Source organism: Beta vulgaris, chromosome 9, assembly GCF_026745355.1.
Source record: "Beta vulgaris subsp. vulgaris cultivar EL10 chromosome 9, EL10.2, whole genome shotgun sequence".
Lineage (NCBI taxonomy): Eukaryota > Viridiplantae > Streptophyta > Magnoliopsida > Caryophyllales > Amaranthaceae > Beta > Beta vulgaris.
This window is the reverse complement of record NC_079210.1, coordinates 55,717,985-55,743,789: the sequence shown is the minus strand read 5'-3', so window position 1 is coordinate 55,743,789 and position 25,805 is coordinate 55,717,985. Positions and strand designations below refer to the sequence as shown.

The window sequence follows — 25,805 nt, the reverse complement described above, 5'->3', positions numbered from 1 at the left end:
AAATTTCAATACATTCATGTTGAGTCTCGGACTTCAACCAATGCGAACAATTTCTCTACCTGAAGACAAAAAAAATCATACTCACAACTCCCATAGGGGAGAAGGATATCTACACAACATAAACTAAAATCCCCGTAAAAATGTTTGAAAAAATCTCAAAAAGTGATACTAGAATATTTGACAAAACAAGAAATAAATAAACTAAAAACTGAAAAATAAAAGGGGATTATCATGGATAAAATCATCCATGACGGTTCCTAACCGATGAAGAAAGGGTAGAGGTCTAGAGAAGGCTAGGGTTTGGAGGGGAGCACAAAATCTCGTAAACTACAAGTTCATAGTACTAACCCATGCTTACTTCGTACCTATTAATCAATCATCTCTCCTAAGAAGCGTATCTCCAATAATGTACCCAATTTAGTTATATATAAGCACTAATAGCAATCAAGCATACACAATCATCATGTACTTCTAATCATAACGGCTTTAACGCTCAAATCATACGATGTACTGGTAATTATTACCTATTCATGAGTTTTTCCTGTCACCAATTTGTGTTTCCTTTCTTTTATTTTTGCACTATAGATTAAGTCATTTATTTCTTCATTTTTATCTAGTCATCCAAGTCCCAACAATAGATTGCCATGCATCATAGTGATTTTTGGCATAACAAACATTTTCAAATCTTGCTATCTTCAGTTTTCAACCGAAACTTCATGCTTTGAAGTATTTATTGCAATGGACATTTGAATTAAAGAGGGATCACATATACAAGATTTTAGACCTGTATGTGCTTTAATGGTAGTTTTTTTTTTTTTTTTTTTGAGGGGAAAATCAAGTACCATTCTCATTCATCTTTGGATAAATAATCCATAAAAACATAGGGTTCAACCTCAACAGGACTGTGGTTTTCCCATATCTGTTCTACACCAAATGGTACTATCTTAGCAAGGTGATGGGCTACAGCATTGCCATCCCTTTTCACATGAGACCAACTCAAAGAAGAAAAATAACTGCTAGACAAGAGAATTAAAGAGGGATCACATATACAAGATTTTAGACCTGTATGTGCTTTAATGGTAGTTGGCAGGTTGAATGATATAAAATAGATTGACTTTGGAGTTCATTGGACTAGCTAGAGATATTCTTATTTTCAAAAATAATGTAATAGTTTTTGAAATTAAGCTAGACTATACGTATAGACGAAATGTATGATGCAAAAACATTATAGAATTCCATGGACTAGTTAGAGATAAATCATAAACAAAGTGTTTGAGCAACAACACCTTAAATTGAAGCAAGTCACACTAATTAAGCCACTAGATAACGAGAGGTTTAGCTATATCTAAATCTATGATTTACAAATAAAGCGTTCTAATGTAGATCATTGTGATGTAGCCAAATAGGGATTGCATTTGCATATAATAGCATTTGCATAAGTTGAGGCTTGACTTTTTAAAAGTGGGCTTGATATGTTTTGTTGGAATCATTTGGACCCAATGTATTTATTTGAGGCCCAAGGTTGGGGTGATCTAATTACCAAGGATAGAACTTCGACATTAATGGAATTGGTCCAAAAACCTGGCTCAAAATCAATTTCTATATGTAGTGGTCCTGAATATAGTAATCTTATGTTCTTTTGAATTGAGAAAAACTGAACTAAACTGAACTGATTTTAATTGAATTTTGGGATAAAAAATGATACAACCTATTTATTTATGTGAACACCTGACCCTTTGGTATCCACCTTACTACCAACAAATATTACAAAACCGATACAAAATCTCTATTATATATGACAACACATGGGGACACCAAAAAAATTAAATATAGAAAAAGAAAAAAAAAACAAAAAAGGCTAACTACATACTTTAATTAAACAAAAGATAAATAAGATTACCTTATTCCTATCTCTATTATATATGAAAAAATTTATATGTTTTCGCACATATTAAATATCATATCTCTATCTTTGTCATATAAGACTAGTAACCATGATGAAAACTTTCCATCAAATATACCTTGAGGCTTTGGTTTTTGCATGATTTTTGCTTGTAGTGAGACAATCTAATATCTAGTATATATATTAATAAAGGAGTACAATCGGACAGCATACGACACGCCACTTAAACAAAAAGATATACGGCGCGCCATGTAAGCAATATATGACAACTGAGATTGAAGATAATCAATTTATTTTAGATTTAGGAAAATTGAAAGTCATATAAGCAAATTTGGCTAATAGTCTAAAAAAGACATATATGATAGTGCTTCCTCTGAAGAATTTGAAGTTGTATGATGTGCTGCGATTTTAAAATTCAGTCTTCGAGAGATAAGTGGCTTGAAGGTTATTATATACAATTATTTATGACTTCTTTACCAATCAATGATTACTTTACTCATATACAATTAATTATGATTAATTGACCCATACAATACATGTAGACTTGTAATATTCTGCTTATTTAGCAACTTACAGTAGTATAACCATCTATGTTGGTACATCTTGTTATTATATTGTGCTTATGCGAGTACCACCCATCAATGATGGATTTGGATTTGTTGTTATCTGTTGTGTTAATATGTTTGAAAAAAATGGTTATGTATGTTATTACTACAAATGAGCCAATGAGGGCACTTGGTTATGCTATACATTGTGGAGTGACAATAGTGGAAATGGTAGTGTCAACATTGATATTTAAATTGGAGTATTTGTTTGTGTCATTTAGTGATGGAGTAAGATTATAAAAAAGATAACAATTCATAATAGTTGGATTTCTATTATCAAATTATATATTTATGAAATGATGTTTGTGATACTTTCTTCTCCCTATTTTCAAATAAAATGAGCTGAGATGAATTACGTTGTTAGAGGTTTTTTGGTTCACTTCAAATTTCATTAGTATCTGAATTTCCTAGGAAGTACAAGATAGAATAGTTGTTTGGTATGCAGAAAATAAGGAATTAATGTGAAATAGAATTTCCAATGAAAATTGCTATGTAGTGTAGGAAAGTAATCACCAATCCCCCTTGGTGATTAGAAATTCGTGTGTCAATTACAAAATCATATGCTCAACCAAAAACCCAAAGCCAATTCCTAGGAAATAGACAAGGGAATTTACTACTCATGAAATAAAACTTCCCTTGAAAATTACGTTCCAATATTTACCAGGCCTTAGAGTGTTACTGTGCCTCGGCTCATAACGTTTTGTTTTTTCTGTTTTAGGTACAGATGGGATGCCGAAATGGCCATTCGAGAAGGAGGGAGCATGTAATTAAAACTTTCCCATTATGTTACAGAACGACCGTTTTGTAACGGATTTTGGATTTGTTCATTTGTCGTTCTGCGAAATCCCGTTACGAAATGCCATAATAAAAATCACATACTTCTGGTCGCATTGTCCGTTTGGTCACGCGAACTCACCACATTGGAACGCTTTTATCCCCGTTACATCCGTTTTTTCAAACATTGGCCAAAAGATATTATGATTTAACTATATAGCTGATGAAAAATGATATTATGATAGATTTGATTACAATACAAATAAAGTTAGAATACATTAATGTGAATTCTATATAAAAAAAACGCCATGCCAGTCGCGAACGGTGAAACGTTTTATTTCGTCGTTACAAGCCGCTTCCGTGACAACGCGCCTGTTCTCACGACTGCGACCGCGTTTTTTTCTCTGGAAGGAGTGATCTTTGGCATACCAGGAGAAGAGAGGAAAAATTGACCCCTCTTATCTCTCAATCTTTCATCCTTCCACTCCCTTCACACTCTCGTCTCCTGGGCTGTCCCCGGCAGCATTAACGGTTAGTCAGCCAGTTTATTATAATTCTTTCTTAATTCCTAAACCAACGAAAACAATCTTCCTCTATATTCTTATCCTTAAGTTGAAATTAAGAAGAGCAAAAGTAAAGATTAAATATGAGAGCAGGAATGGTAGGCATTGTTCATGGTGGTCCAACTCTCACTTTCCACGCCACTCCTTCAAGGCGGCGCTTCTTCCCACCTCGCACTCTTCAAGTTCGATGCTTTTCCTCCTCTGGTATTTTCACTTACTTTTATTACAAATTATCACTATAATTCCAAATTATTTAATCAGATTCTTTATATATTTCTCTGTTTGTTTGTTCAGTTTATTTAGTGTTAGAGGTTAATTATTCAAGACTCCTGATTTATTGATTAATCCACAAATGGGTTCTGTGACTTTGTTTAATAAGTAGTAAAGATGGATTGTGGGTAGAATAATTTGCATTCTTTTATATGGGTTTTTGGTATTAATTGTGAGAATGTAGATTTTGTTGGTGTAGTATTGTGGTCAGCTTTTACCTTATGACAATGGTGAGAATAGATTGTATAACCAGGTTGAATGTATACCCTCATTTCTATGTTAGTGTTGCTTGAGCAACAGGTGATAACGTAGTGGTGCTGGCATCATCCCCGATTCTTGAGGTCCTGGGATCAAGTGTCAATGTCACTCCTTGCAAGAGGGATTCCCATGTTCCCCTTACTTGCAAGGGACTTCAACTTACCTTATCAAAAGAAAAAAAATATTTGTACTTTTGTTGTTGTGTTGGTTATTAGGAGGGAAGATGCCATGAAAAACTTCCCACTTAAGATATGATTTAATCTTCTTGAGAGCTGCCTAATCTTGAACGGTGATATATTACTCTCACATTTGTAAGGGGAATTTTGGTAAATTTTAATGTTTGAAAATACAAACAACATTCCTTGACTTGCCTATACGGCTATACTTGTGGGCTATGAGAGTAAATACTTCATACATGAATTAAAAACCATGTAACATGGGTACTTACGTATGCAACATTTTTTCTCTAAAATACGACTTAGGTGATTGAAAATGTAACATTTATATTCTACAATACTATATCCTCTGTCTTTTTTTAGTTGCAATGCTTTGACTTTTACGTTTGTCAATGCACGACTTTGACCCTTTATGTCTTTTAAGTAAAAATCATCAAAAAAAGAAGTTGATATTTTGTATATTTACGTTAAGATAAATCTACATACTAAAATTTGTTATATATTAGTCAAATATTATTGGTCAAGGTTAGCATATGAATAGTACAAAAGTCAAAGTGTTTCAACTAATTAAAAAAACAGAAGGATTATATAGTATGGATCAATTATTGGGATGGAATCTCAAAGTCTAGAATGCTTAATAGACAATGAAAGTAGACCGTATTTACTGAAAAAATGAATGTGGAATTATCATCTGGGACTCATGAAGTGAAAGTTTCTGATGATTTGAAGTTAACCTGCCTATCAGTTCTATTTTTGGAAGTGTTGGAGTGATGGGATCTGGTTTTGGTGGAATATTTGGGACAGTCTTCCTTAACAATCTCTTTCCTGGTGTGTTTTGTTATTGAAGCTGATTTATGTGCTCTAGGACCCAATTTGGATTGTGTTTTGGGAAGATTGCAATTGTCTACTTGCAGTAGTATTCTTATCACTGCAAGATTAGAGGGTTAAGTTTAAGTTTGCATCGTTGCATTACGAAACTCAGATGTGTAGATGATGTCTTGGATTATCTATTAGTTGAGGTTTCTTGCTTAAAGGTTTATGTTGGTATAATTTACTGTTGAAATCTCTTGCCTATGAACTACTTTTATTGGGGAAAAAGCACAGGTCTATCTGGTAGATAAGACATCAACGGGTGAATTATATATCATATTCTTGAATGAGTTCTTCGTCTTTTCCTTTTCTTGATGTTGCTTGTCCATAATACTCTTATAAATTCCAGTTTTCACAAACATGTTATAAATAATATATATGCAGGACATATATCATTTATAAAGGATGTTGCTTGCACTCAACCCCCGGAACATCTTCATCAGTTGTTAAATGTGCTACAAACAAAAGGTATATTTCTTATCCTACATAGTCTACTGTCATCTTTGAGGGGTCAAGATGTTCGTGGTATACAAAGAAATTGTTGTTTTAACATCATTAACTCATGCCGCGCCTCTATATTAAATCGAAAACATATTTGATCGTGTACATAATTACATAATAATGTAGTGGATATAATATCACTTGTACAAGTGATCTTTTTGTTAAAGCAGCAGTCAAGAAGAGTGGACATGCCTGACTATCTGTGGGTAGTGAGTCTAGTGACTGATTGACAGCAACATTAGGAATTAGGAATCCTGACATTTCAATTTACTCAGTAAAAAATACTACTAGGAGAAAGTAATAATTTGTTTGCCTTATGCTTAAAGAAAAGGTTGCATATGCCCAGTTCTCTCTGGACTAGGGCAAAGAGCAGGAATGATACAAGGTGGTCGCAGTTGTGTTTAAATGTGCTAAATCCTCTTTTTCTTCAGCACCATATGTCAAAACCTTTCAGCCTCTCGTCTTCTTTCATTTATATAAAGCTGAGTTCTTATTGTGTTTTGCTTCAAACAGGTGAAACTATCATTTCTCCAGGATCTAGGCGGGGCTTGATTCCTCTTGTTATTCCTCTATCTGAAAATCCATCAGGTTACAAGAGTACTAATTGTTCACTCTTCTGTCTCCCTCTTATCATTGACTTCTTCATGTGCTCAGTGAACTGTCATCTTCAGCAGGTGCTGTAACTGCATTGCTGCGATGGCCAACAGCTCCACCGGGGTAAGACATAAAAAAATCTATATCATGTTCCTTTAATATCTTTCACAAGTTCTCATAACCTATATCCAACTTTTAGACTTCCATATCCTCCACTGCAGGATGGAGATGCCAGTTGTGGAAGTACACAAACATGGGGTGTGGCTTTTGGCGAAGAATGTAATAAGTTAATCTGAAAGCATATGTTCATGTGCGTATGTAGACAAGTTCTAGTATCTACATTGAAGGATGTTGTACTGTATCGATGTATCTGTTTCATATGTCTTCCACTGCAAGCTTTTCTTTGCATAATCAATAAATCCTAATTAGGTCTTCGCATATATAACATGTCTGGAGAAATGTCTTAGTTTGTTTTGTTTACTATCTAGGTGGATCAATATATTCACAGAATTGTTGTCGAGGAGGATGCATTGAGCAAGGACGATGTCGGGTATGCTCTTTATGCAGCTTCTTCTGAGGCTGGTGAAAAGCTTTATAAGAGGGGGGACTTTGCTGAGTCTAGGACTCCTAACCTTGATATATATCTTCTGAAATCGGTAAAGAAGCAATTTGAAACTTACTTCACAGCTGTAACTGCTTGAACTTATTGAATGGCACTCTTCTTTGCTTAGGTCGGGTTGTTTCCAGATGTTCTAGAGAGAAAAGTGATGCGGCATTTTGATGATGGTGATTATGTGAGGATATATCGTTTCTATAAATATCTTTGTTCTGGATATCATGTTTGATCTGTTTCTTTACTTATTTTATTTTTATTTTTTAATGTGGATCAAAGGTTTCAGCATTGGTGACTGGAGAATTCTATACAAAAAAGGACCTTTTCCCTGGTTTTGCGCGGCCTTATGTTTTCAATGCAAAGATCTTGTTGAAGTACGCAGACTTCTATTTCAGTCGTTTCTGAATAAATTATCTACTGGTCAATACATATGATCCTAGTAGTCTGCTTATGATGATGAGGTTGTATAATCTCAACATGTTATATTAACAACACACATTTTACAGGGTTGGCCGCGTTTCAGAAGCTAAAGATGCTGCAAGAGTGTCACTTAAATCACCATGGTGGACTTTAGGTTGTCCATACCAGGTATGCAACCTTTCTACCCTGTAACATGGTCATTAGTATCTGCCTTCTGCATTTCCAACTCCTATCCCAGGCTTCCTCACAGGTGTGATTACCTCGTGATTCTTCTTCCCTCCTTTTTCTTTTCTTCTTTGTTGAGGGAATGGATGCAGCTTTTTGGGATGTAGGGAGTAAAAGTGCGCGATAATCTTTTTCATCTGAAAATACATGGAAAAATAAGGAGAGACATAGTGAAATCACATAAATATGCACTGTTTCTCTTGCTTTTGACAAGGGAGTTTCCTGAATAGAAAATTGCTGCCTATGATGTATATTAGTGTTGATCAGGAAGTTGCTGATATGGCACAATGGGAGGACGAACAAATCGAATACATAAAGGAGAAGGTGACAGAAGAGGGCAGGCAAGAAGATTTGAAGAAAGGAAAAGAACCAATCCAGGTATGAAATTTTAGTGTCTCTCCCTTTGATAAGGATAATGACTCGTAATAGGAAGGTTTTTAGGCAAGAAATTTTAAGCGATCCACTTGCCTCAAATAACTGTTCAGGTAGCACTAGATGAAGCTGCTTTTCTGTTGGATTTGGCTTCCATTGAGGGATCTTGGGATGAATGTTTAGAGCGAGTTGCTGAATGCTACAAGGAAGCTGGATTGGATAAAATTGCTAGCTTTGTTTTGTATAGAGACTGACTAGAAAAAGAGGTGATGTGCTCCATTTTCGAGTTTTGATCGGTCTCGAAGTTTATTCAACCATCTGGCAGTTTTAACTTCTCTTTTTGTTGTATACACAACTAAGAAATATAGTATTCAGAAGAGAGAAAATCTTGTATAGTATTATGAAGATGCGATTGAAATACTAGTATCTGCTTGACAGGAATACAAATTTTCACATTATATCAACAATTTTGCAAGATTAGTTATTACCACCTTCAAATCCGAAATGGGTTCCAAATGTGCGACGTTCCCGTCCAATACGGTCTTCCTTCTTACATATTTATACTAAAAAAGTATTATTACAACCTCTCAATTCTAAGATTTCTTACTGCAAATTTATGTACATGCAACCCAATGTCCAGAATTTAGTGCTTATAATTACTAGTGTACAAATTACAACAACCTTACGTTATAGGCTCCTTGGACAATGTTTTCAAAAAAATTGGAAACAATTAGGTAAAAGAAAAGAAAAATTAAGTTCCTGTGCCAGCTTAAGCCACAAGCAAGACATCCCTTTGCTTCATCAAGGCGCTTGTGTTGCGCTGCAATGGAGCAGCTTTCATCTTGCTGCAGCCTCTCTTCCTTCTCAGGAACATCTTTGTTATAAATCCGAACCCTCTACCAGGTTTCTTAGCTGACACAAGAGCCAAAGTGCTCACTTGTTCAAGAGACTGAACCTTTAACCCGGGAGGTGGCGGCAGAGGTCTGACCTCAGTATGGTTGACACTCTGCTTCTCTTCTTTACTTTCTTTCTCTTCTGTTCTCGGAGTCTTAAGACCTTCTGTTGGATCACCATCCTCCTCCATCATACAATCACGAAGGGTAGAGCGTTGGACTTCCAGGCTTTTGTCTTCAGTCGCTGATGACTTTTCTGTCGTGATGGTAGTAGTTACAGGAGAAAGAAGCTTGTCAGATTGTGTCACATCAGGTGATGGTGATGCCAAATCTTGGATTGTTTCCTGTCACTCAAACATACTTTTTATCAACCAAAAGCTCCCAGACCTGTTAACTGAGGTCTTTTAAGACATTTGCGAAACACTTGTCGAGAAAGAGCCAATACTGGTTGAGGGGGGTTTATAAGGTGAAAAATACTATTCCCCAATCATTTGCCACATGAATTAGGTATATTAATATTCTTATGAAAGCTTCTCCTCTACCACCTAAGAAATAAAGTAAGGGCTAAAGCCTAGAAGTTGTTGAAAGGTTTATACTTCACATCCTGTAGAGCTGTATTAATTCTGGGATGCTGAGGCTTTTACATTTATATTAACATGAGTGCAGTATTACTTGGCCTATATAATTAAAACTAACACAGATCTCCGGTCAGGAAAAAATGACTTACAGTTATCAGTTTCTTTGTGGCTTTATCTGTGTCACTACAAGGAGAGTCCTTTCTTGAGAACCTGCACCTGCAGGCACATAGATTAGATTATCCATGCAAGCGTACCTGTGTGTGAGCATGAGCGTAAGTGTGCACTATCACTAGTTTCTAAGAAGTTAAATGAACCTGCAAAAGGAATATATCTTCTTACGTTTCAAGCTGAAGCTGAAGTTCAAGGCATGTTGCTTCTAATTCTTCACAGCAGTTATTCTTATCCTCCAATTCTACCTCTAAAGTTGATAATTTATGGAGAATTTCATTTAGCTTGGCTTTTGCAACTGTATACTGTGTATCAAGATCTTCATTTATTAACCTCTGATTTTCAACTTGTTCCTCAATATTCCCATTTGCTTCCTTGAGAGATTCTAGCTCCCTTTGTAAGCTCTCAGTGGTCTGCTTTGATTCTTCAAGTTGGTTCATCAGAGCTACATTCTCTTCAGTTACTCTTTCTAGCTTCTCTTTCATTTCTCTGTTTTCTTGTTGCATATTGGATTGAATTGCTATCATTTGAGCTAGTGTATTGTGACAATTTGGGGAGTCATCAACTTCCATTTGGCTTTCGCTTTTTGATCTGTCAAAAGCCAAATGTTTCCTTAACTTCACTCTTGCAAATGAAGCATTTTTTATATCCTGACCTTTGTTATCTTCCACTGAGATGCTGTTGCTTGATGTGCTTCCGAGAGCTGAAGTCCTGGTGGGGGTAGAATCTGAAGATTCCCACGTCAAAAGACCATGAATTCCTGAGTTGCTATTTTCATTTTTCTGCAGCTCATCGTAACCCAAAGCAATTCTAATGTCTTGCAAAAGTTCACCCACATTTCTGTTCGAAACTCGATGTTCTTGCAATATCACCTTTAAGATCTCATCGAGCCAAGAATCCCCCGGTCTGAGAAACTCTTCCTTACAGCTCTTATTATCTACTGATATTGGAACAAGTTCTTTACTGGTTTGTTGCAACTGGTTCCCTGAATTTTCTATGGCTGTGGTTATTATAGCATACTTGTCCGTTTCTGGTTCATTCTTGATTTTGTCTTGTCTGAACTGTTCAAGTTCTTCTAGTAAAGCATTAGCCCATGATTCAGAATCACGAAATCTGTCGTAATTACTGAGGCCGAGACCAGAGATAGCCAACTGCATAGAGTTTTCTGCTTCTGAAAGCTCGTTGAGCTGCGCTTTAAGCTCAGCTACTCTAGAAGCCATTTGCCCATATTTGATTCTCCATGACTGAAGTTCACCATCACTTAAAGCCAGTATCTCTTTCAACATCTTGTTTTCCTCTTCCACGGTGCACACCCTCTCGACAAGTAACCTGGTTCCCTTATCAGTTTTTTCAGCCCAATTCCCCATCCTTGGACTTGACCTCTTCGTATTCGACGGAGAAGATGGACCTTGCTGTCTTTTTCGAACTAAATCACGTAACTGCTGGCATTCAGCTTCTAACCTCTTCGTTTGCTTTGTGTTCTCCTTCTCTATCACTTGGAACTCATACTTCAACAAAATATTCTCTTTCTCAACAGAATCTAACCTACCCATTAACAAGCCAAATTCAGCTTCTAGCTCTGCTTTTCCCTTATCAAGATCTTGAACCAACTTTTCTTTGCACAGAAGGGCCTTCATCAAATTAGCATTCTCAGATGATAAGTTTGAAGTCCTTCTGTTAGCTTCAGCTAATTTGACCTCCAACTTCTGGCCAACTCGAAGGGATTCCATCTCCTGCATGCAGTCCTTCAATGCAGCATTGAGTTGAGCCAGTTTCAGCTCAGCTGTTTCTCCTTGCTGCAGCGATTTGTCTAGCTCTTGTTTGAAGTATGCCACCTCAGCTTCCGCCATCTTTTGACCTGTGTAATTTGATGTCGATAAGTTAGACTTCCATATCCAAGAATGCGTCAGAAACTCACCAGAAGGCTGAAAATTCTGGCTATCTACCTGCTAGTGCTTGTTCTGCTATTTTTGCATGTTTTCTGATTAGCTCATCTTTAGCAGTGCAGTCACAGATTCCTGAGGATGACCTGTCACTGATATTACTTTGCCATTTTCTAGATCCTGGTCTCTCTTGATCCTGCAGTCATATACAGTTAATGTGGTAGATCTACACAGAATTTCAACTGCATTATCTATGGTACTCCGACTCTTCATTTTGCTCAAGTATCCATGACTGGTCCTCTGCACTTCATCTTGGACCAATATATGGAAAGTTTTAATAAATAGTCGAGTTGGACACGTATCTGTTTTGGACATAAGTATCCAACTCCGAGTAGCATAGCTTCATAATATACATTTATGACAGTTGGAAGTAGAACTTATCCAATCTTGTTAGCAACAAAAATACAATCAAATTTACAGATAAAGGGTTTTCTATCAGATGTTGTCATAGGAGTTATTCAAGTTCTGAAGTATGAAAAAAAGTGGTAAAATTGTCTTACCTCTTCTACATATCTTTCCATAGACAAACTAGGTCTTCCATCATCAACCACAGTCTTCTCTGAGGCTTTTCTCCGCCAACGCCACGACTTGCTTTCCATGGCTTTCTCCCCTCCAAGATAGATAGCTATCAATGCTGCACTACTACATTATCAAACAACCTGAAAAACCAGTAGAAGTTCATAATTTCTCACTTTTTTTTCATGATAACTTTTGACCAGCAACAAAAGAAAGCAACAAGGTTCATCATTTCATTACATGAACTCTAGTAACATTGGAAGAAGACTAATGATGATGAATTGAAGCACAAGCAAATAAAATAAACTAATAATGGCAGAGTCATTAGAACACATGTATGGTTTAATCAGCAAAGATTGTATAATGTATAAAAATTGACATATAAATGCAATCATGCAAAGAAAAAAGACATACTTTAAGAGATAAGAAATGGTAGTCTTCATCTTCACCAAATATGGTACATGAATTTAGGAGATGAAATGGGATATCTCACCGACATATACTCAAAGTGAGAAGTAATAATGGTGTTTGGGGGACAGTGAAGGTCAGTACTCAGTAGAGAAAAAGCATGTATGGGGTCCTTTTAAAAGGAGAAAGAAACCCGGTGATTAAGGAAAAAGACAGTAGAGAGTTGGGTAAGTGAGTAAAGTGACTGTGTTATTACTCACTTTTTTGACTAAAAGAGACATTGGGTTGCTACTGTAGTGTTAGTATACTACTGCTATTGTTCTGAAAGTGTCTGCTAAAGACTAAAGAGTTTGTTGAAGAATTTAGAAGCTCTTCATCATAAGACCGTTATTTGTTGGGTGTTGAACTTTCGGCTAAAATTTTACGCAGTTATAATTTTATCAACTGAACTAGTTGGCGTTAATTGAAATTGAAATTGAACATGTTTGGTGTTATAAAGCTGCATGTTACTACAAATTGTAATGCATTAATCAAGTTTTTTCTAATTTAGATGTTGCTCATTTATGTGTGTTTAGTTCTTTAATGCGGTTTACATGGCTTTACAGTCACGTTGAGGATTGGATTTTCGGGTAAACATTAGAGTTGATGTAAAAAAAGTATTTGATCAAATATACTACTATTTATGTAGTTTTTAGTGATTAATTTAGTGTTTTTAGATAGTATATTTAGTCCATAAAAAAAGAATAGTAGATTTTACATACGTTAACAGCTTCTTTATGAATTAAACCATTACCTAATTGAATACTCCGCTGATAGCTACTTTTGCCGTACAAAATCAAATAGAAATTGTATCTATCTAAATAACTTATTGTGAACATAAATTTGAATAAAAAAATACTCTAGTTAGCCTTTATTTCAGTTCCTGTTTATTGTTTCACAACGTTTATACTACAGAAACTCCAAACCTTCAATATAACGTATTTAGCCACCATCAATCATGGCTAGTTTTTTGAACCATTTCTACCATAGCAAAACATGTTTCTTTGTCTTCCACCACACAAGGGACTTAACCCAAGAAAACCTCACCCCGTACATAGTAATCCACATGAGGGTTTAATAAAAGTTACCGTCGAAGGCAAATTTTGGCATCAACATGTACCTAATACTTAAAGATAGAATATCGTCTATATCATTGTTTTTTAAATCTATTACAACTATTATGGCAAAAAAATAGGTTAAAAAAATACTATCATATTGCATGCATGAAACATTACTACTAAGTACTCCCTCCGTTTCATTTTAATTGTTACACTTATAGTACTTTTCACGCATGTCAATGCAAAACTTTGACGATATATATTTCTAATTTTGTATTTGTAAAAATTACAAAGAGTGCATATTAATAAAATACATATTAAGACGAATCTAATAAAATCTTACATGACTATGTTTTTATTCACATATAGATTACAAATGAGGATCAAAATGTAATTTGTGAATAATATAAAATGTCAAAGTGTAATAATTAAAAATGAAATGAAGGGAGTATAAGTTAGTACAAAGATGGTGAAAGAACATACCTTATGTTACATCCCCTCAAAAAAAAAACATACCTTATTGTTTCGGTATCGAAAACGGTGCCGGACCCTTTGAGAGTTGTCCGACAAGAGATGGATGTCCGTGAGGGATCTGCAACAATGACAAACGTGAGCTACCCTCGGGGGTGTTTCGAGGAAACCCCCTCCGACGCTCAAGTCAGCTAATACTCAAGAGGATTCTAGAGAGAGAGAGCTTAGAGAGAGATAGGCTATTTTTAGTATGTGAGAATGTACCTGCAGGAATAGTACTGGATGGCTATTTATAGGCGTACTATTCACCTGACATGGCGTGTAATCTTGTGACACTTGTACTGTTGTGATTGATCTTGTCAGAGGGAAGATTCCCTTTACTTTGTCGTTTTCTGTGGCCGCGACGGCAGTCTCGGCATGAAGACAAAAGATGATGAATTTGGATGGTCCCCCTTTTGAGAGTCCACGTCACCATAATTTGCTCTCGGCCAACATGCAATGTCCGCTAGCAAATTTGGGTTACACCCATACACTTATGTTACATATTAGGTAAACATGATCATCGTCTTTTTTCTCTTCATCATCTTCTTCCTTTATTGATTTGTTATTTTCTTAGTTTTCTTTATTGGGTAAAGTGTTTTGCTTCTAGTACTCTTGTGGGTTTTTTTTTTTATCAATCAAGTAGTATTTATGTTTCTTTCTATTGTAGATATCCTTGTTAATATGAAGATAATAATGCTCCATAATATTTGTCTTTGTCTTTTGGGCTTTTGGCTGGATTTACATACCCCCTGCGGCCCTGCCACATTAGCAAATTTAAGTTGGTGGATTGAGAGTCCTCCATATGGCATATGTCACTTTTATCTTTGAAATGTTTGTATCATTTAAAGATAGTATTCAATAAAATTCAATAATATAAGATATAGTTTCCACTATATCGTAGCATATGGCAGATTTACATCCAATGATTAGTCTTTTTTAAGATGCTAGATGTGATTTTTTTTTTTTTAATAAATTCTAATATGTCACGCTAACGTCTAAATCTTGTTGAGATTTTGCATCTTCCAATTAAACATTTTTTTAAAAAAACTAACATTAATTCATTGATTCAGAGTCATACGACATATATAATAGAAGTCAAAACTAAACAAATACATATCAAATGAAATAAATATAATTCTAATATAACAAAACCACGATCGTTGAATAGATCTAACACTTCTAAAAGCCCTCGTCTTTCACATTGTTGTCTGATGCAGCCTTCGGCAAGGGGATCTGTCAATTTTTTGTAGTTTTGAAGTAGAACCAGATTCAATTCAAGTGATTATAAACGAAGTCTTGACATCTGTTGCAACTCCGCGCAAATTTCGATCAACAAATCAATATCTTGACTAACACAAAAACCCAATAACAAATTCTCTAAACTCTCACATGGAGAGAGATAAAACCCAATATATGGGTAGACATAACCCAATATATGGGTAGAAAAACTCTCTATTAGAGAGATACTGAAGTTTATTAGAAACATAAACATATAATACTAGTAATAAAATAAGAAAAGGGGCTTACCACCGCCCAAAAGAGTGGTGGTAGCCCCTAGGTTGAAAATTAGGGTTTTGTAGGAGAGGAGAGAGAAGAGAGAAAAAAGGAGAGAGGAGGAGGCTTTTGACAATTCTTCCAATTAAACATTATTAACATCCTACCTCCATTCTTAATTAATCTACATACTTTATTTTTCAATGTAATCAAGAAGAAAGTAAAAGAATATAAGAGGAGAGAAGAAAAATATACTAATTGTAGAATTTTCTAACCTTTACAAAGTTTCAAGATCAACAAACCAAGAAATGCCATGTGAAAACCATCGTACGATTTTCTAACCTTTTCAAAGTTTTTAAATCAACAAAATCTAGTTTAGAATTTCAATTATTTTCTCTCTCTCTCAATGCTTAGCCTCACGTTCTTACCTCCAAATAAGAAAAAGCTTAATCTAGTTCTCTTCGTTTGGATTAACGCAATTAGGGATTTCAAAATTATTTGTTTCATTATTTTCTATTTCAATTTGCTCAAATTAGGAATTGTAAAACTAGTTTCATTATTTTCTATTTAAATTTTTCAACACTATATATATAAATTAGGTTTTCAATTGATGTTTATGTGTTTTACTCAATATTCGATTTGGATATATTTGAATTAGGGTGTTGTCTTTGATTTGTTTGATTTTAGTAGGTTAATTACTCACTTTAGTTGAATTCATTGAATTAGTCCTTGTGGTGGAGTACATAAAATTTGGAGCTTGAGGAGTTTCAAAAGCATTAGCTAATACGTAGTCTTGTATATATCTGCGTTAAATCTGAGCTAAGAGAGGTTTTCAGGAGTGACATTCTATTGAGTTGAACCAACGTAAAAGATTAATTATTTTAGCGTTCGTAACATATAGTGTTTTATTTAAACGCGTAGTTGATGGTAGCTCGTTTATTGCATATTTGGTGGTTCTGTTCGAGAAAACCAATTCTTGTCCTATTCATGAGAAAAATTGTGAACTCTTCAATTCATTTGTTATTTTAGAAACGTAAATGTTGCTTTTTTTTGTAGCTCGTACTTTATTTAATATGTGTTTTATTTATATTTTTCATTATAGTAATAATTAATTAGATAATTTTGCTTATGTTGTTTTTGGTTCTGTTTTTTTCTTGTTGATGTGCGCTTTCTCTAGCTTTGTACTTCTCTTTTGGGGGAATGTCTCCTCTTCTTCCCACAAAAATTGGTAAATGCTATATAAATATTATAGTTCTTATCTAATGTCCTAGCGTCCTTGTTATTAATAATTAATTAAGAAACTAAATACAAAAATATAGTTTCTTATCTAACGCTCCGAGCACCTGTTAGCGGGCTCGTAAATAAAAATATAAAAAGATAACTTTTATCAAAATTAAACATGTAATCTCTGTCAAAAAGTAAAAAAAGCTACATCGATTTGTGTGTCTCGTTCAGCTTTTTCCCCAAAAAGTACAATTGGTTGTACATAAGAACGCATGTTTGTATGTTCAACACGTTGATTATTATTAAATCAACCCATGTTTATGTATTTGATACACTTGTTATTGTTAAATTAACCCGTGTTTGTGTATGTAAATATGCTGAAATGACAATATTGTTCCTGTTAATCATGTGATCTTTGCCAAAAAGTAAAAAGTTGCATTGATTTTTGTGTCTCACTCTTCTTTTCCCCCTAAATGTATAAATGGTTATTTATAGGAACCTCTGTGTTCAGGATAATGATTATTGATAAATCAATTCATTTTTTTTATGCTTTATACACCTATCATTGTTAAATCAACCCATATTTTTCCATATTATTGGACACTCTAACCGCTCACGATTAGCTTTATCATTTTTCCTTCCCTGAGGCCTAAACTATAGCTTAATTCTAACCAGCCGCATAGCACAACACTGGGCCACTGCCCACTACTCCACTAGGTTGAATGTGCATATACAAGGGGAGTTGTATCTTGTATGGACTAAGAAATTGGGTCATAAAGGGCTTCAAGGCACACACGGAAGAAGATGCCCATTTAACATAGCCTTTTGCAATAACAATAATAAGTACGTTTTAAAGAACGAAATTCAAGATATGTACATAGAAATGAAATATATAGGGATTAATTGAATTTATTTTGGTCTTCTTATTTGGAGTTAGTTGAGTTTAATAACTTGAAAATAGTTTAAAAGTAGGAAATAATAAGAGAAAATCTCTCCTCAAAGTGCCTCAAGTGAGATTTTGAAATAAAAATCAAAACCACCAGACCAAATATTACTTGGTATGTTCTTCATAACTTAATAGAAGATAATAAAATCAAAATTAGTATATCATTTCATTCAAATATTTTTTCTACTTTAACTTTTTATTTATTCTCAAAAATATTAACAGGAAGAAGAAAAAAAACAGAGTACAAAGATCAAAATGTTATATTTATGAAAATAAAAATATGGAGAACTATACAGATCTCATGTTTAGCCATCAAGTACATGACAATGAGACTGCAATATAGTCTTTTTTAAATAAAAATCAAATAGTTACAACTAATTTACATGGACTTTCTCCTAAAATAAAACAAATATGAAATATCCAAAACCGCGTTATATTTTCATATATCCATCTAGATTATTATTTTCGATAATAAGTCGGTGTTCATCTTTCTCCCTCAAATTTTGGCATCCACAATCTCCTCATTCTCATTAAATCTCAATTACCGAGCACCGAACTACACACAGGGGTAAACTCGGAAAACCTAACCCCAAAATATTCTCTCTCCTAAACCACCTCCACCAATTTCACAAATCCCCCAAATCAATTTCTTCGTTGATCCTTCCTTCACCTCTTTATCGGAACCCTAGCTTTTTTTCTCTCTCTCTTCCAATGGAGATTTCTCCGGCGACGACGTCTCACGATTCTCAGATCCGGAGTTCAAACTCCGATGAAGCGTCGTCGAATGATGTTCCGAATGAAGAGATGCGAGAGGAGAGAGAATTCGCCGGCAATTTTCCGGCGACGTCTTCTACATCGTCGGTTTCTGTGAAAAATATGTACGATGATGATGACGATGAAGAGGATGTTTGTAGGATTTGTCGAAATCCTGGAGATGCTGATAATCCGTTGAGGTATCCTTGTGCGTGTAGCGGAAGTATCAAATTTGTTCATCAGGATTGTCTCCTTCAGTGGCTTAATCACAGTAATGCTCGACAGTGCGAGGTTTGAGTTCTCTTTTTTTTTTTAATTTTTTGCTGATTTTTCTTTGAATATTTGAAGAAATTGGAGAGTTTATGAATGTTTTATTGAAATTTGGTTACTATAGTTGATTTTTTCTAAACGGTTGATGAATTAGTAAAGTTATCTGCTTTCAACTTTTTATTTAATTGGATATGGATGGAAGATTCAACCTTGTAATTGCAGAATTTGTCTATGATTTTGGAGGAATGAATATTAGCATCTCTATCATGTAGTACTACTTGGAAGACGATAAGTTAGGGTTTTATTAGAGAGGTCATCACATCGGTATCATGCGTTATTTCTTGTTTGAAATGGTATTGGAAACATTAGGATGATGATGAATGGCTTCAGGCATCGTCGTAATGTGATGTTAATTTGTGATGGTAGTTAATCATGCTGTTGCAATGAAGCTGACTAGTCTATAAGAGTTTTGGACCATTTTTATGATGGGATAGTTCCCTCCAGTGTATTCCATCTCTGAACTTAGGGTTTAGTCTGTTTTACTTGAATTCGAAAGTGAAAATATTTTGCTTGAAATACTAACAAGCCGAATATAATTGGAGTATCTTGTTCAGTCGAGGTTTGGGAGATCCATAAGTGCACAACCCTACCCTAGTCATCTAAAACATTTGGTGAGGCCAAAGGCAATTTGCTTTGGTGTACATAGAATTGATTTATGTAGTATGATTACCCAAAACTTAGTTGCTTGTAATAGTTAGCTTCATAACTTGTGAATGTTGTTTGACATGCTTTTGAGTTTTGAGTTGTGTTCATGACACTTTTCTTTCCTTGATTACTGCCTGTGAACTTAATTGGTCGATTTCTATCTTTTTATTTATAATTTATGACACTGTTTGGAATTGTGTACAGGTTTGCAAGCATCCATTTGCATTCTCTCCTGTTTATGCCGAAGATGCCCCAACTAGACTTCCTTTTCGGGAGTTTGTGCTTGGCATAGGAAAGAAGACTTGTCATGTCCTGAAGTTCTTTCTGCGTCTGGGTTTTGTGCTATCTGTTTGGCTCTTGATTATCCCGTTCATCACCTTTTGGATTTGGCGGCTGGCTTTTGTTCGTAGTTTTTCTGAAGCCAATCGTTTATTCCTCAGTCATATGTCATTTACCGTTATTCTCACCGATTGTCTGCATGGCTTTCTTCTCTCCGCTAGCATTGTGTTTATTTTCCTTGGTGCTACATCTTTGAGAGATTATTTTAGACATATACGAGAAGCTCAAGGACAGGATGCAGATCGAGATGATGAAGGGGATAGGAATGGGGCCCGAGCTGTGAGAAGGCCTCTTGGACAAGCCAATAGAAATTTGCTTGCTGATGGCAATGTTGATGATGGAGAAGCTCAGGGAATTGCTGGGGCTGGTCAACTGATCAGACGAGCAGAAAATGTTGCTGCTCAATGGGAGAGACAGGCTGCTCGACTTGAGGTTCATGTTGATCAGATTTTTGATGGTCTGGATGATGCCGATGGTGCTGAAGATGTTCCCTTTGATGAACTTGTGGGCATGCAGGGTCCTGTTTTCCATCTGGTTGAGAATGCTTTTACTGTAAGTATCCGTTCTATTTTTCGGCTCACAATAATTCTTTAATTCCCCAACCCCAAATTTTCAGTATCACAAAGTTGTACTCAGCACGGAAAAAGGAATTCAACGAATTTTTGGCATTAGAAAAAGGATTATCGGCGATCATTATGTACTACCATTTTGAGCATAGAGTATAAGATCTAATTTAGGATGTCTAAGATACCAAAAGCTGAGCTCATTGGGACATGTTAGCTGAAACATCTGTGTAGTAGCATGCTTTGTCCTCTGCTAGCTCTGACTTCTTTTTTATGATTTGGCTGCAGGTTTTAGCAAGCAACATGATCTTTCTTGGAGTTGTTATCTTTACTCCTTTTTCTCTGGGACGTGTAATTCTACATTACGTATCATGGCTTTTCTCTTCGGCGACAAATCCAGTGCTTTCCACGGTCATGCCACTTACAGAATCAGCTCTCTCCTTAGCTAACATCACCCTGAAGAATGCTTTGACAGCTGTTACTAGTCCATCTTCTGAAAAATCAGAAAATCTCATTGATCATGTAGCTGATATATTGAGAGCAAATTCAAGTGAGCTGAATGTTTCTCCCAACAACAGTAGCAGCTCCCTGACCTCCGATGTCCTTCAAGGGGTGACTGCTGGAACGTCCAAGCTTTCTGATGTTACGACCCTGGCTGTTGGGTACATGTTTATTTTCTCTCTCATCGTTCTGTACTTTGGTATGATTGCATTAATTAGGTATACCAAAGGTGAGCCTTTAACAATGGGGAGGTTCCAAGGTATTGCTTCAGCAGCAGAGAATATTCCATCTCTTTTACGGCAGTTCTTTTCTGGCATGAGACATTTAATGACGATGATTAAGGTTGCTTTCCTTCTGGTTATCGAACTTGGCGTTTTTCCACTGATGTGTGGCTGGTGGCTGGATATCTGCACGATACGGATGTTTGGGAAATCAATGGCTCAAAGAGTTGAATTTTTTTCAGTCTCTCCTTTGGCGAGTTCCTTGGTTCATTGGGTTGTCGGGATATTCTACATGCTGCAGATCAGCATCTTTGTCAGCCTTCTTCGAGGGGTATGCTATCCTTTCCTTGAGATGTGCTTATGCTATATCAGTCTATCTTCTCATTTTTCTGACTTCTTTCTTGTTCGAATAGGTGTTGCGTAATGGAGTCCTGTATTTCCTTCGAGATCCAGCTGATCCTAATTACAATCCATTTCGCGATCTTATTGATGATCCTGTTCACAAACATGCACGCAGAGTGTTGCTTTCTGTAGCTGTTTATGGCAGTTTGATTGTGATGCTTGTTTTTCTGCCTGTTAAACTCGCAATGCGGATGACGCCCTCCATATTTCCACTTGATATCTCGTATGATCACATTTGATGTTTTAGAAGCTGTTGATGTCCAATACTGTGATTCTCAGTTTTGAAATCTGATTTTTCGTTTGCTAACTTGCTACTTACATCTGTCTTGCAGAGTATCAGATCCGTTTACTGAAATACCTGCTGACATACTGCTGTTTCAAATCTGCATTCCCTTTGCCATTGAGCATTTCAAATTGAGAACAACAATTAAGTCTCTTCTTCGGTATTGGTTCACTGCTGTTGGCTGGGCACTTGGCTTGACAGATTTTTTACTTCCTAAACCAGAGGACACAGTTGGTCAGGATAATGGCAATGGTGAAGCTGGCAGGCAGGACAGATTACATGGTGTACAGTTGGGGGGTGCACAGCAGGATCAAGCTCAGCTAGCAATGCTTCGTGATGCTCAAGACAATGATGCTCATGGCTCTGAAAATTCAGATGTGATGGAAGATTATGATGGAGAAGAACAATCTGATTCAGAGTAAGCTCTGCAGCCATTGCATTTGACTAAATGTGTTGAGCATTAGTATCAATCATACACATGCTGTTTGAAACCACTATTCATGATGATATTTTAGTCTTGTTTATTACCAATGTTTCTCGTTTTTGTGAATATAGTTCGCCGTGATGTTCACATTTGTTCTTGACTTTCATTCTTAAATTCAACTTTCTTCCAAAATTTCAGGCGGTACAGATTTGTATTTCGTATTGTGCTGCTCTTGGTGGTGGCCTGGATGACCTTACTTGTCTTCAATTCTGCATTAATTGTTATACCTGTATCTCTTGGAAGGGCTATCTTCAATTCCATCCCGGTTCTTCCTATATCACATGGCATAAAGTGCAATGGTATTTTTGTTACTTATTGTAATTCATTGTGTTCCTTTAACTGTTCTGGATACAAGTTCTAAGTATGTTCCTGATTGTTGTCTGCAGACCTGTATGCTTTCACCATTGGAAGCTACATTATTTGGACTGTCATCGCTGGTGTCAGATATACAATTGAGCAGGTGAAATCGGGAAGGGCTGCTGTTCTTTTTGGTCAGATCTGGAAGTGGTGTGGAATATTTTTCAAGAGTTTTGTACTTCTATCAATATGGGTAAGTTTTATGTGCTTTTCCCCCAAATCTCAACCATGCAGAAAAGGGAGAGAAAGAGGGAGGGGAGGGGGGGGGGTTAAGGAGGGTTGCACAGTACATTGTTAATGTATCACATCAGAATAATTACATAGAACTTTAAGCAAATTAGGGGTTGCTTCTTTTGGAGTGCGAAGAAGGGGGACGAGAATGAGAATTTCACCTTGATATTACTATGATATTACCTAAACAGGTGCATTAATTTGCTGTGGTAAAATTGACTAGTATCAATGGGTAGTGTAATTCAAACTGCACCAGGGAAAGGGGGTGTGTATGCTGTTGGATTAAAAGTTGTGTCTCAATATCTCCCTTTCTAAATCAATTTGGAAGTACATTATGGTGAAGATCAGATCAGTTTGATAAGTTTCTGTTCATATATCGAAGAGAAGAAGATTTGAAATATGAAGTTGTTCTAGTTAGGCTTTTGGTCCACGTTGGTTTTTATGCTGGTCCTTCAACATATAGTATAAAAATTGCCATAATCTAACTTTTGATTGTTGTGCTGTCCAGATATTTGTAATCCCTGTCTTGATAGGGCTTCTGTTTGAGCTTTTGGTGATTGTACCAATGCGAGTGCCAGTTGATGAAAGCCCTGTTTTCCTCCTGTACCAAGACTGGGCTTTGGGACTGATCTTTCTGAAGATATGGACAAGATTGGTGGGTATTTGATCATTTTGAATTTCTCGTTTATCTTTGATATTGTCATGTAATTGGTTCTTGGTGCAAAATGTGCAATGCAGATAAGGGTGATACACTTCTTGTGCTTGTGCATGAAATTTGTCACTCTTTCTTGGATGTTGTCCATATCTTGGCCTTGTATCTGAAATCTGTGAATGTTGCAAAATACTGTATTTCTGTGTTCAAGATATTGCATTCCCCATCCGCCACAGTCCACACAGCAATAATAAATTCATTTTTGGTTTTTTTTTTTGTTTTTTATGATCACTTGGAACCTAATTTTCTTCTAATGTTACAGGTTATGTTGGACCACATGATGCCCTTGGTAGATGAGAGCTGGAGAGCTAAATTTGAGAGAGTGAGAGAAGATGGTTTCTCAAGATTACAGGGTCTTTGGGTGCTGCGGGAGATAGTGCTACCTATCATACTGAAACTGTTAACAGCTCTCTGTGTACCTTATGTTTTAGCTCGAGGAGTATTTCCCGTTCTTGGTTACCCCTTGATTGTCAACTCGGCTGTCTACCGGTTTGCTTGGATAGGTTGCCTGTGCTTAAGCGTGTTATTTTTCTGTGCAAAGCGGTTCCATGTCTGGTTCACAAACTTGCACAATTCCATTCGTGATGACCGTTACCTGATAGGTCGCAGGCTTCATAATTTTGGGGAAGCCTCACTACAGAGGTCTTCGGAAGAAAAAGAAATTTCTAGCTTGCGACGGGATGATGTAATTAGACAAGATGACGTCGGTTTGAGATTAAGACGAGGCAACCAAGTTGATGCCTAATTGTAGATGCAATCTATGACGGAGTTAAAATCGATTTCTGGCATGTAGTGGTATACCTGCTTTGGAGAAGGTTGTGTTGAGTTAAAATGTAGATTGATTATTTAGTTTGTGCATATAACATGGTGTAGTAGTCAGAGAAAGAAGAGGAAATGTAATATTTTTTGTCCTATTACCTAGTTATTCTTCTTAGCTACCCAGCTGACAGCCTAGAGATAAGTATGCTCTTCTTATACATCTGTCCTGTTTCGTGGAAGAAATAAAACCCTGTTGGATTTCAGGTTCATACATGTTTAAGTGTGTCTTTTTCTCGAGTGCTGACTACTAAGGAGCTCGGTAGTTGCTTGTTGGGCCCTTGCGTGTTTTTGTGAAGGCATTTCAATATTCTAGCTAAACCTTGCAGGGTTCGAACATCAAATTATTGAGATTATCTACTTTTTTCGCAACAAAATAGATGTCTCACTTTTTAAATATGGTGGTAACAAAATGAATAATACATTTTCATTTTAGGTAATTATCTTTCTCCTATCATATAGATCTCTTTTTTCTTTCTTTTTATCTTTCTCCTCTTCAAAAAAAATTGCTTAGAAAAATGTGTTTTTGAAAGTGTAACGTTTATTTTGTTACAAAGGAAGTATTTCATTTTGTGTTTATTATCCTTTGTGTGTTGTGTGTAATTGGGGGTGGTTACAATATATTGGCCTAAAATTGTGTAGCGTTGTGAGCTATTGTTGGTCGAACCGTCGAAATGGAGGGAGAGAGGACAAGGAGAGAAGAGATGGGAGGTGTAGCAATGGCAGAGTGGTCGTTACTGGTAACTTTGTAAGGTACACAATAAACGTCCCTTGTGAGGGGAATTCGGCAATAGTGATGATTTTAGTGATAGTGAATTGGATTTGAAAACAGAAGAATTCGGCATTTGGTAAAATATGAGATGATTAGTGTCACACTTAAATTCAGCTCGTTTACTCTCTCACCTCTCATCACTCTTGTATCTACTTCCTACCATCAAATATTGACCCTTATCATTGGCAACCGTTGCCCACATTCCATAGGCATGAAAACCTATCAAAAAGTTAAGGAAGAAAAAATCATGGAGGAGTGTAATGGACCAAAATGAATTAGGCAAGACTTGTATAATCTGACACATTGAAGATCAAGCAAAGGAAGTGATAGTGTGGGTGATATATGGTGGAGTATATGAGAGAAATCAAGATGGTGGAAAGAGAATATGAAGCCCAAAGATTAATCTCAACCACTATAAATTCAGAAAGGTGTAGATGAAATATAATATAGTGCCAAATAGGAAACAAGAGCA

General features: G+C 35.9%; 3 protein-coding genes across 7 annotated transcripts; 2 read left to right on the top strand and 1 right to left on the bottom strand.

Annotated features, from left to right (window-relative positions):
* The first annotated feature begins 3,678 nt into the window (after positions 1-3,678).
* LOC104904991 (hypothetical protein) lies at positions 3,679-8,634 on the top strand. 3 transcript variants are annotated; one of them, XR_007269499.2, is made up of 11 exons: positions 3,679-4,049; positions 5,804-5,887; positions 6,434-6,508; positions 6,592-6,637; positions 6,736-6,793; positions 7,003-7,170; positions 7,246-7,308; positions 7,407-7,501; positions 7,634-7,715; positions 8,044-8,150; positions 8,258-8,398. XR_007269499.2 is itself a non-coding variant. In XM_019251541.3 (11 exons), the coding sequence occupies exons 1-11, from the start codon at positions 3,929-3,931 to the stop codon at positions 8,396-8,398; spliced, it is 1,044 nt and encodes a 347-aa protein (XP_019107086.2). In that variant the 5' UTR covers positions 3,690-3,928; the 3' UTR covers positions 8,399-8,634. The 3 variants fall into 3 exon arrangements, 2 of the variants coding, with proteins under 2 accessions (XP_019107086.2, XP_010691734.2); XM_019251541.3 differs by having other exon boundaries at positions 3,690-4,049; positions 8,040-8,150; positions 8,258-8,634; XM_010693432.4 differs by having other exon boundaries at positions 3,692-4,049; positions 6,595-6,637; positions 8,040-8,150; positions 8,258-8,634.
* Positions 8,635-8,674: 40 nt separating this feature from the next.
* Positions 8,675-12,811, bottom strand: LOC104904992 (filament-like plant protein 7). Of its 3 annotated transcripts, none has more exons than XM_010693434.4 (6): positions 12,657-12,811; positions 12,227-12,385; positions 11,730-11,862; positions 9,955-11,641; positions 9,765-9,825; positions 8,675-9,381 (listed from the first exon to the last, which is right to left on the bottom strand). In XM_010693434.4, the coding sequence occupies exons 2-6, from the start codon at positions 12,323-12,325 to the stop codon at positions 8,914-8,916; spliced, it is 2,448 nt and encodes an 815-aa protein (XP_010691736.2). In that variant the 5' UTR covers positions 12,326-12,385; positions 12,657-12,811; the 3' UTR covers positions 8,675-8,913. The 3 variants fall into 3 exon arrangements, with proteins under 3 accessions (XP_010691736.2, XP_010691735.2, XP_019107085.2); XM_010693433.4 differs by having other exon boundaries at positions 9,765-9,831; positions 12,657-12,810; XM_019251540.3 differs by lacking the exon at positions 12,657-12,811 and adding an exon at positions 12,483-12,586 and having other exon boundaries at positions 9,765-9,831.
* Positions 12,812-18,392: 5,581 nt separating this feature from the next.
* Positions 18,393-24,777, top strand: LOC104904990 (probable E3 ubiquitin ligase SUD1). Its single transcript, XM_010693430.4, has 9 exons — positions 18,393-18,968; positions 19,857-20,543; positions 20,843-21,607; positions 21,690-21,901; positions 22,011-22,379; positions 22,584-22,744; positions 22,832-22,995; positions 23,542-23,688; positions 24,008-24,777. Exons 1-9 carry the CDS (start codon positions 18,636-18,638, stop codon positions 24,488-24,490), a joined length of 3,321 nt encoding a protein of 1,106 aa, XP_010691732.2. The 5' UTR covers positions 18,393-18,635; the 3' UTR covers positions 24,491-24,777.
* The last annotated feature ends 1,028 nt before the right edge of the window (positions 24,778-25,805 follow it).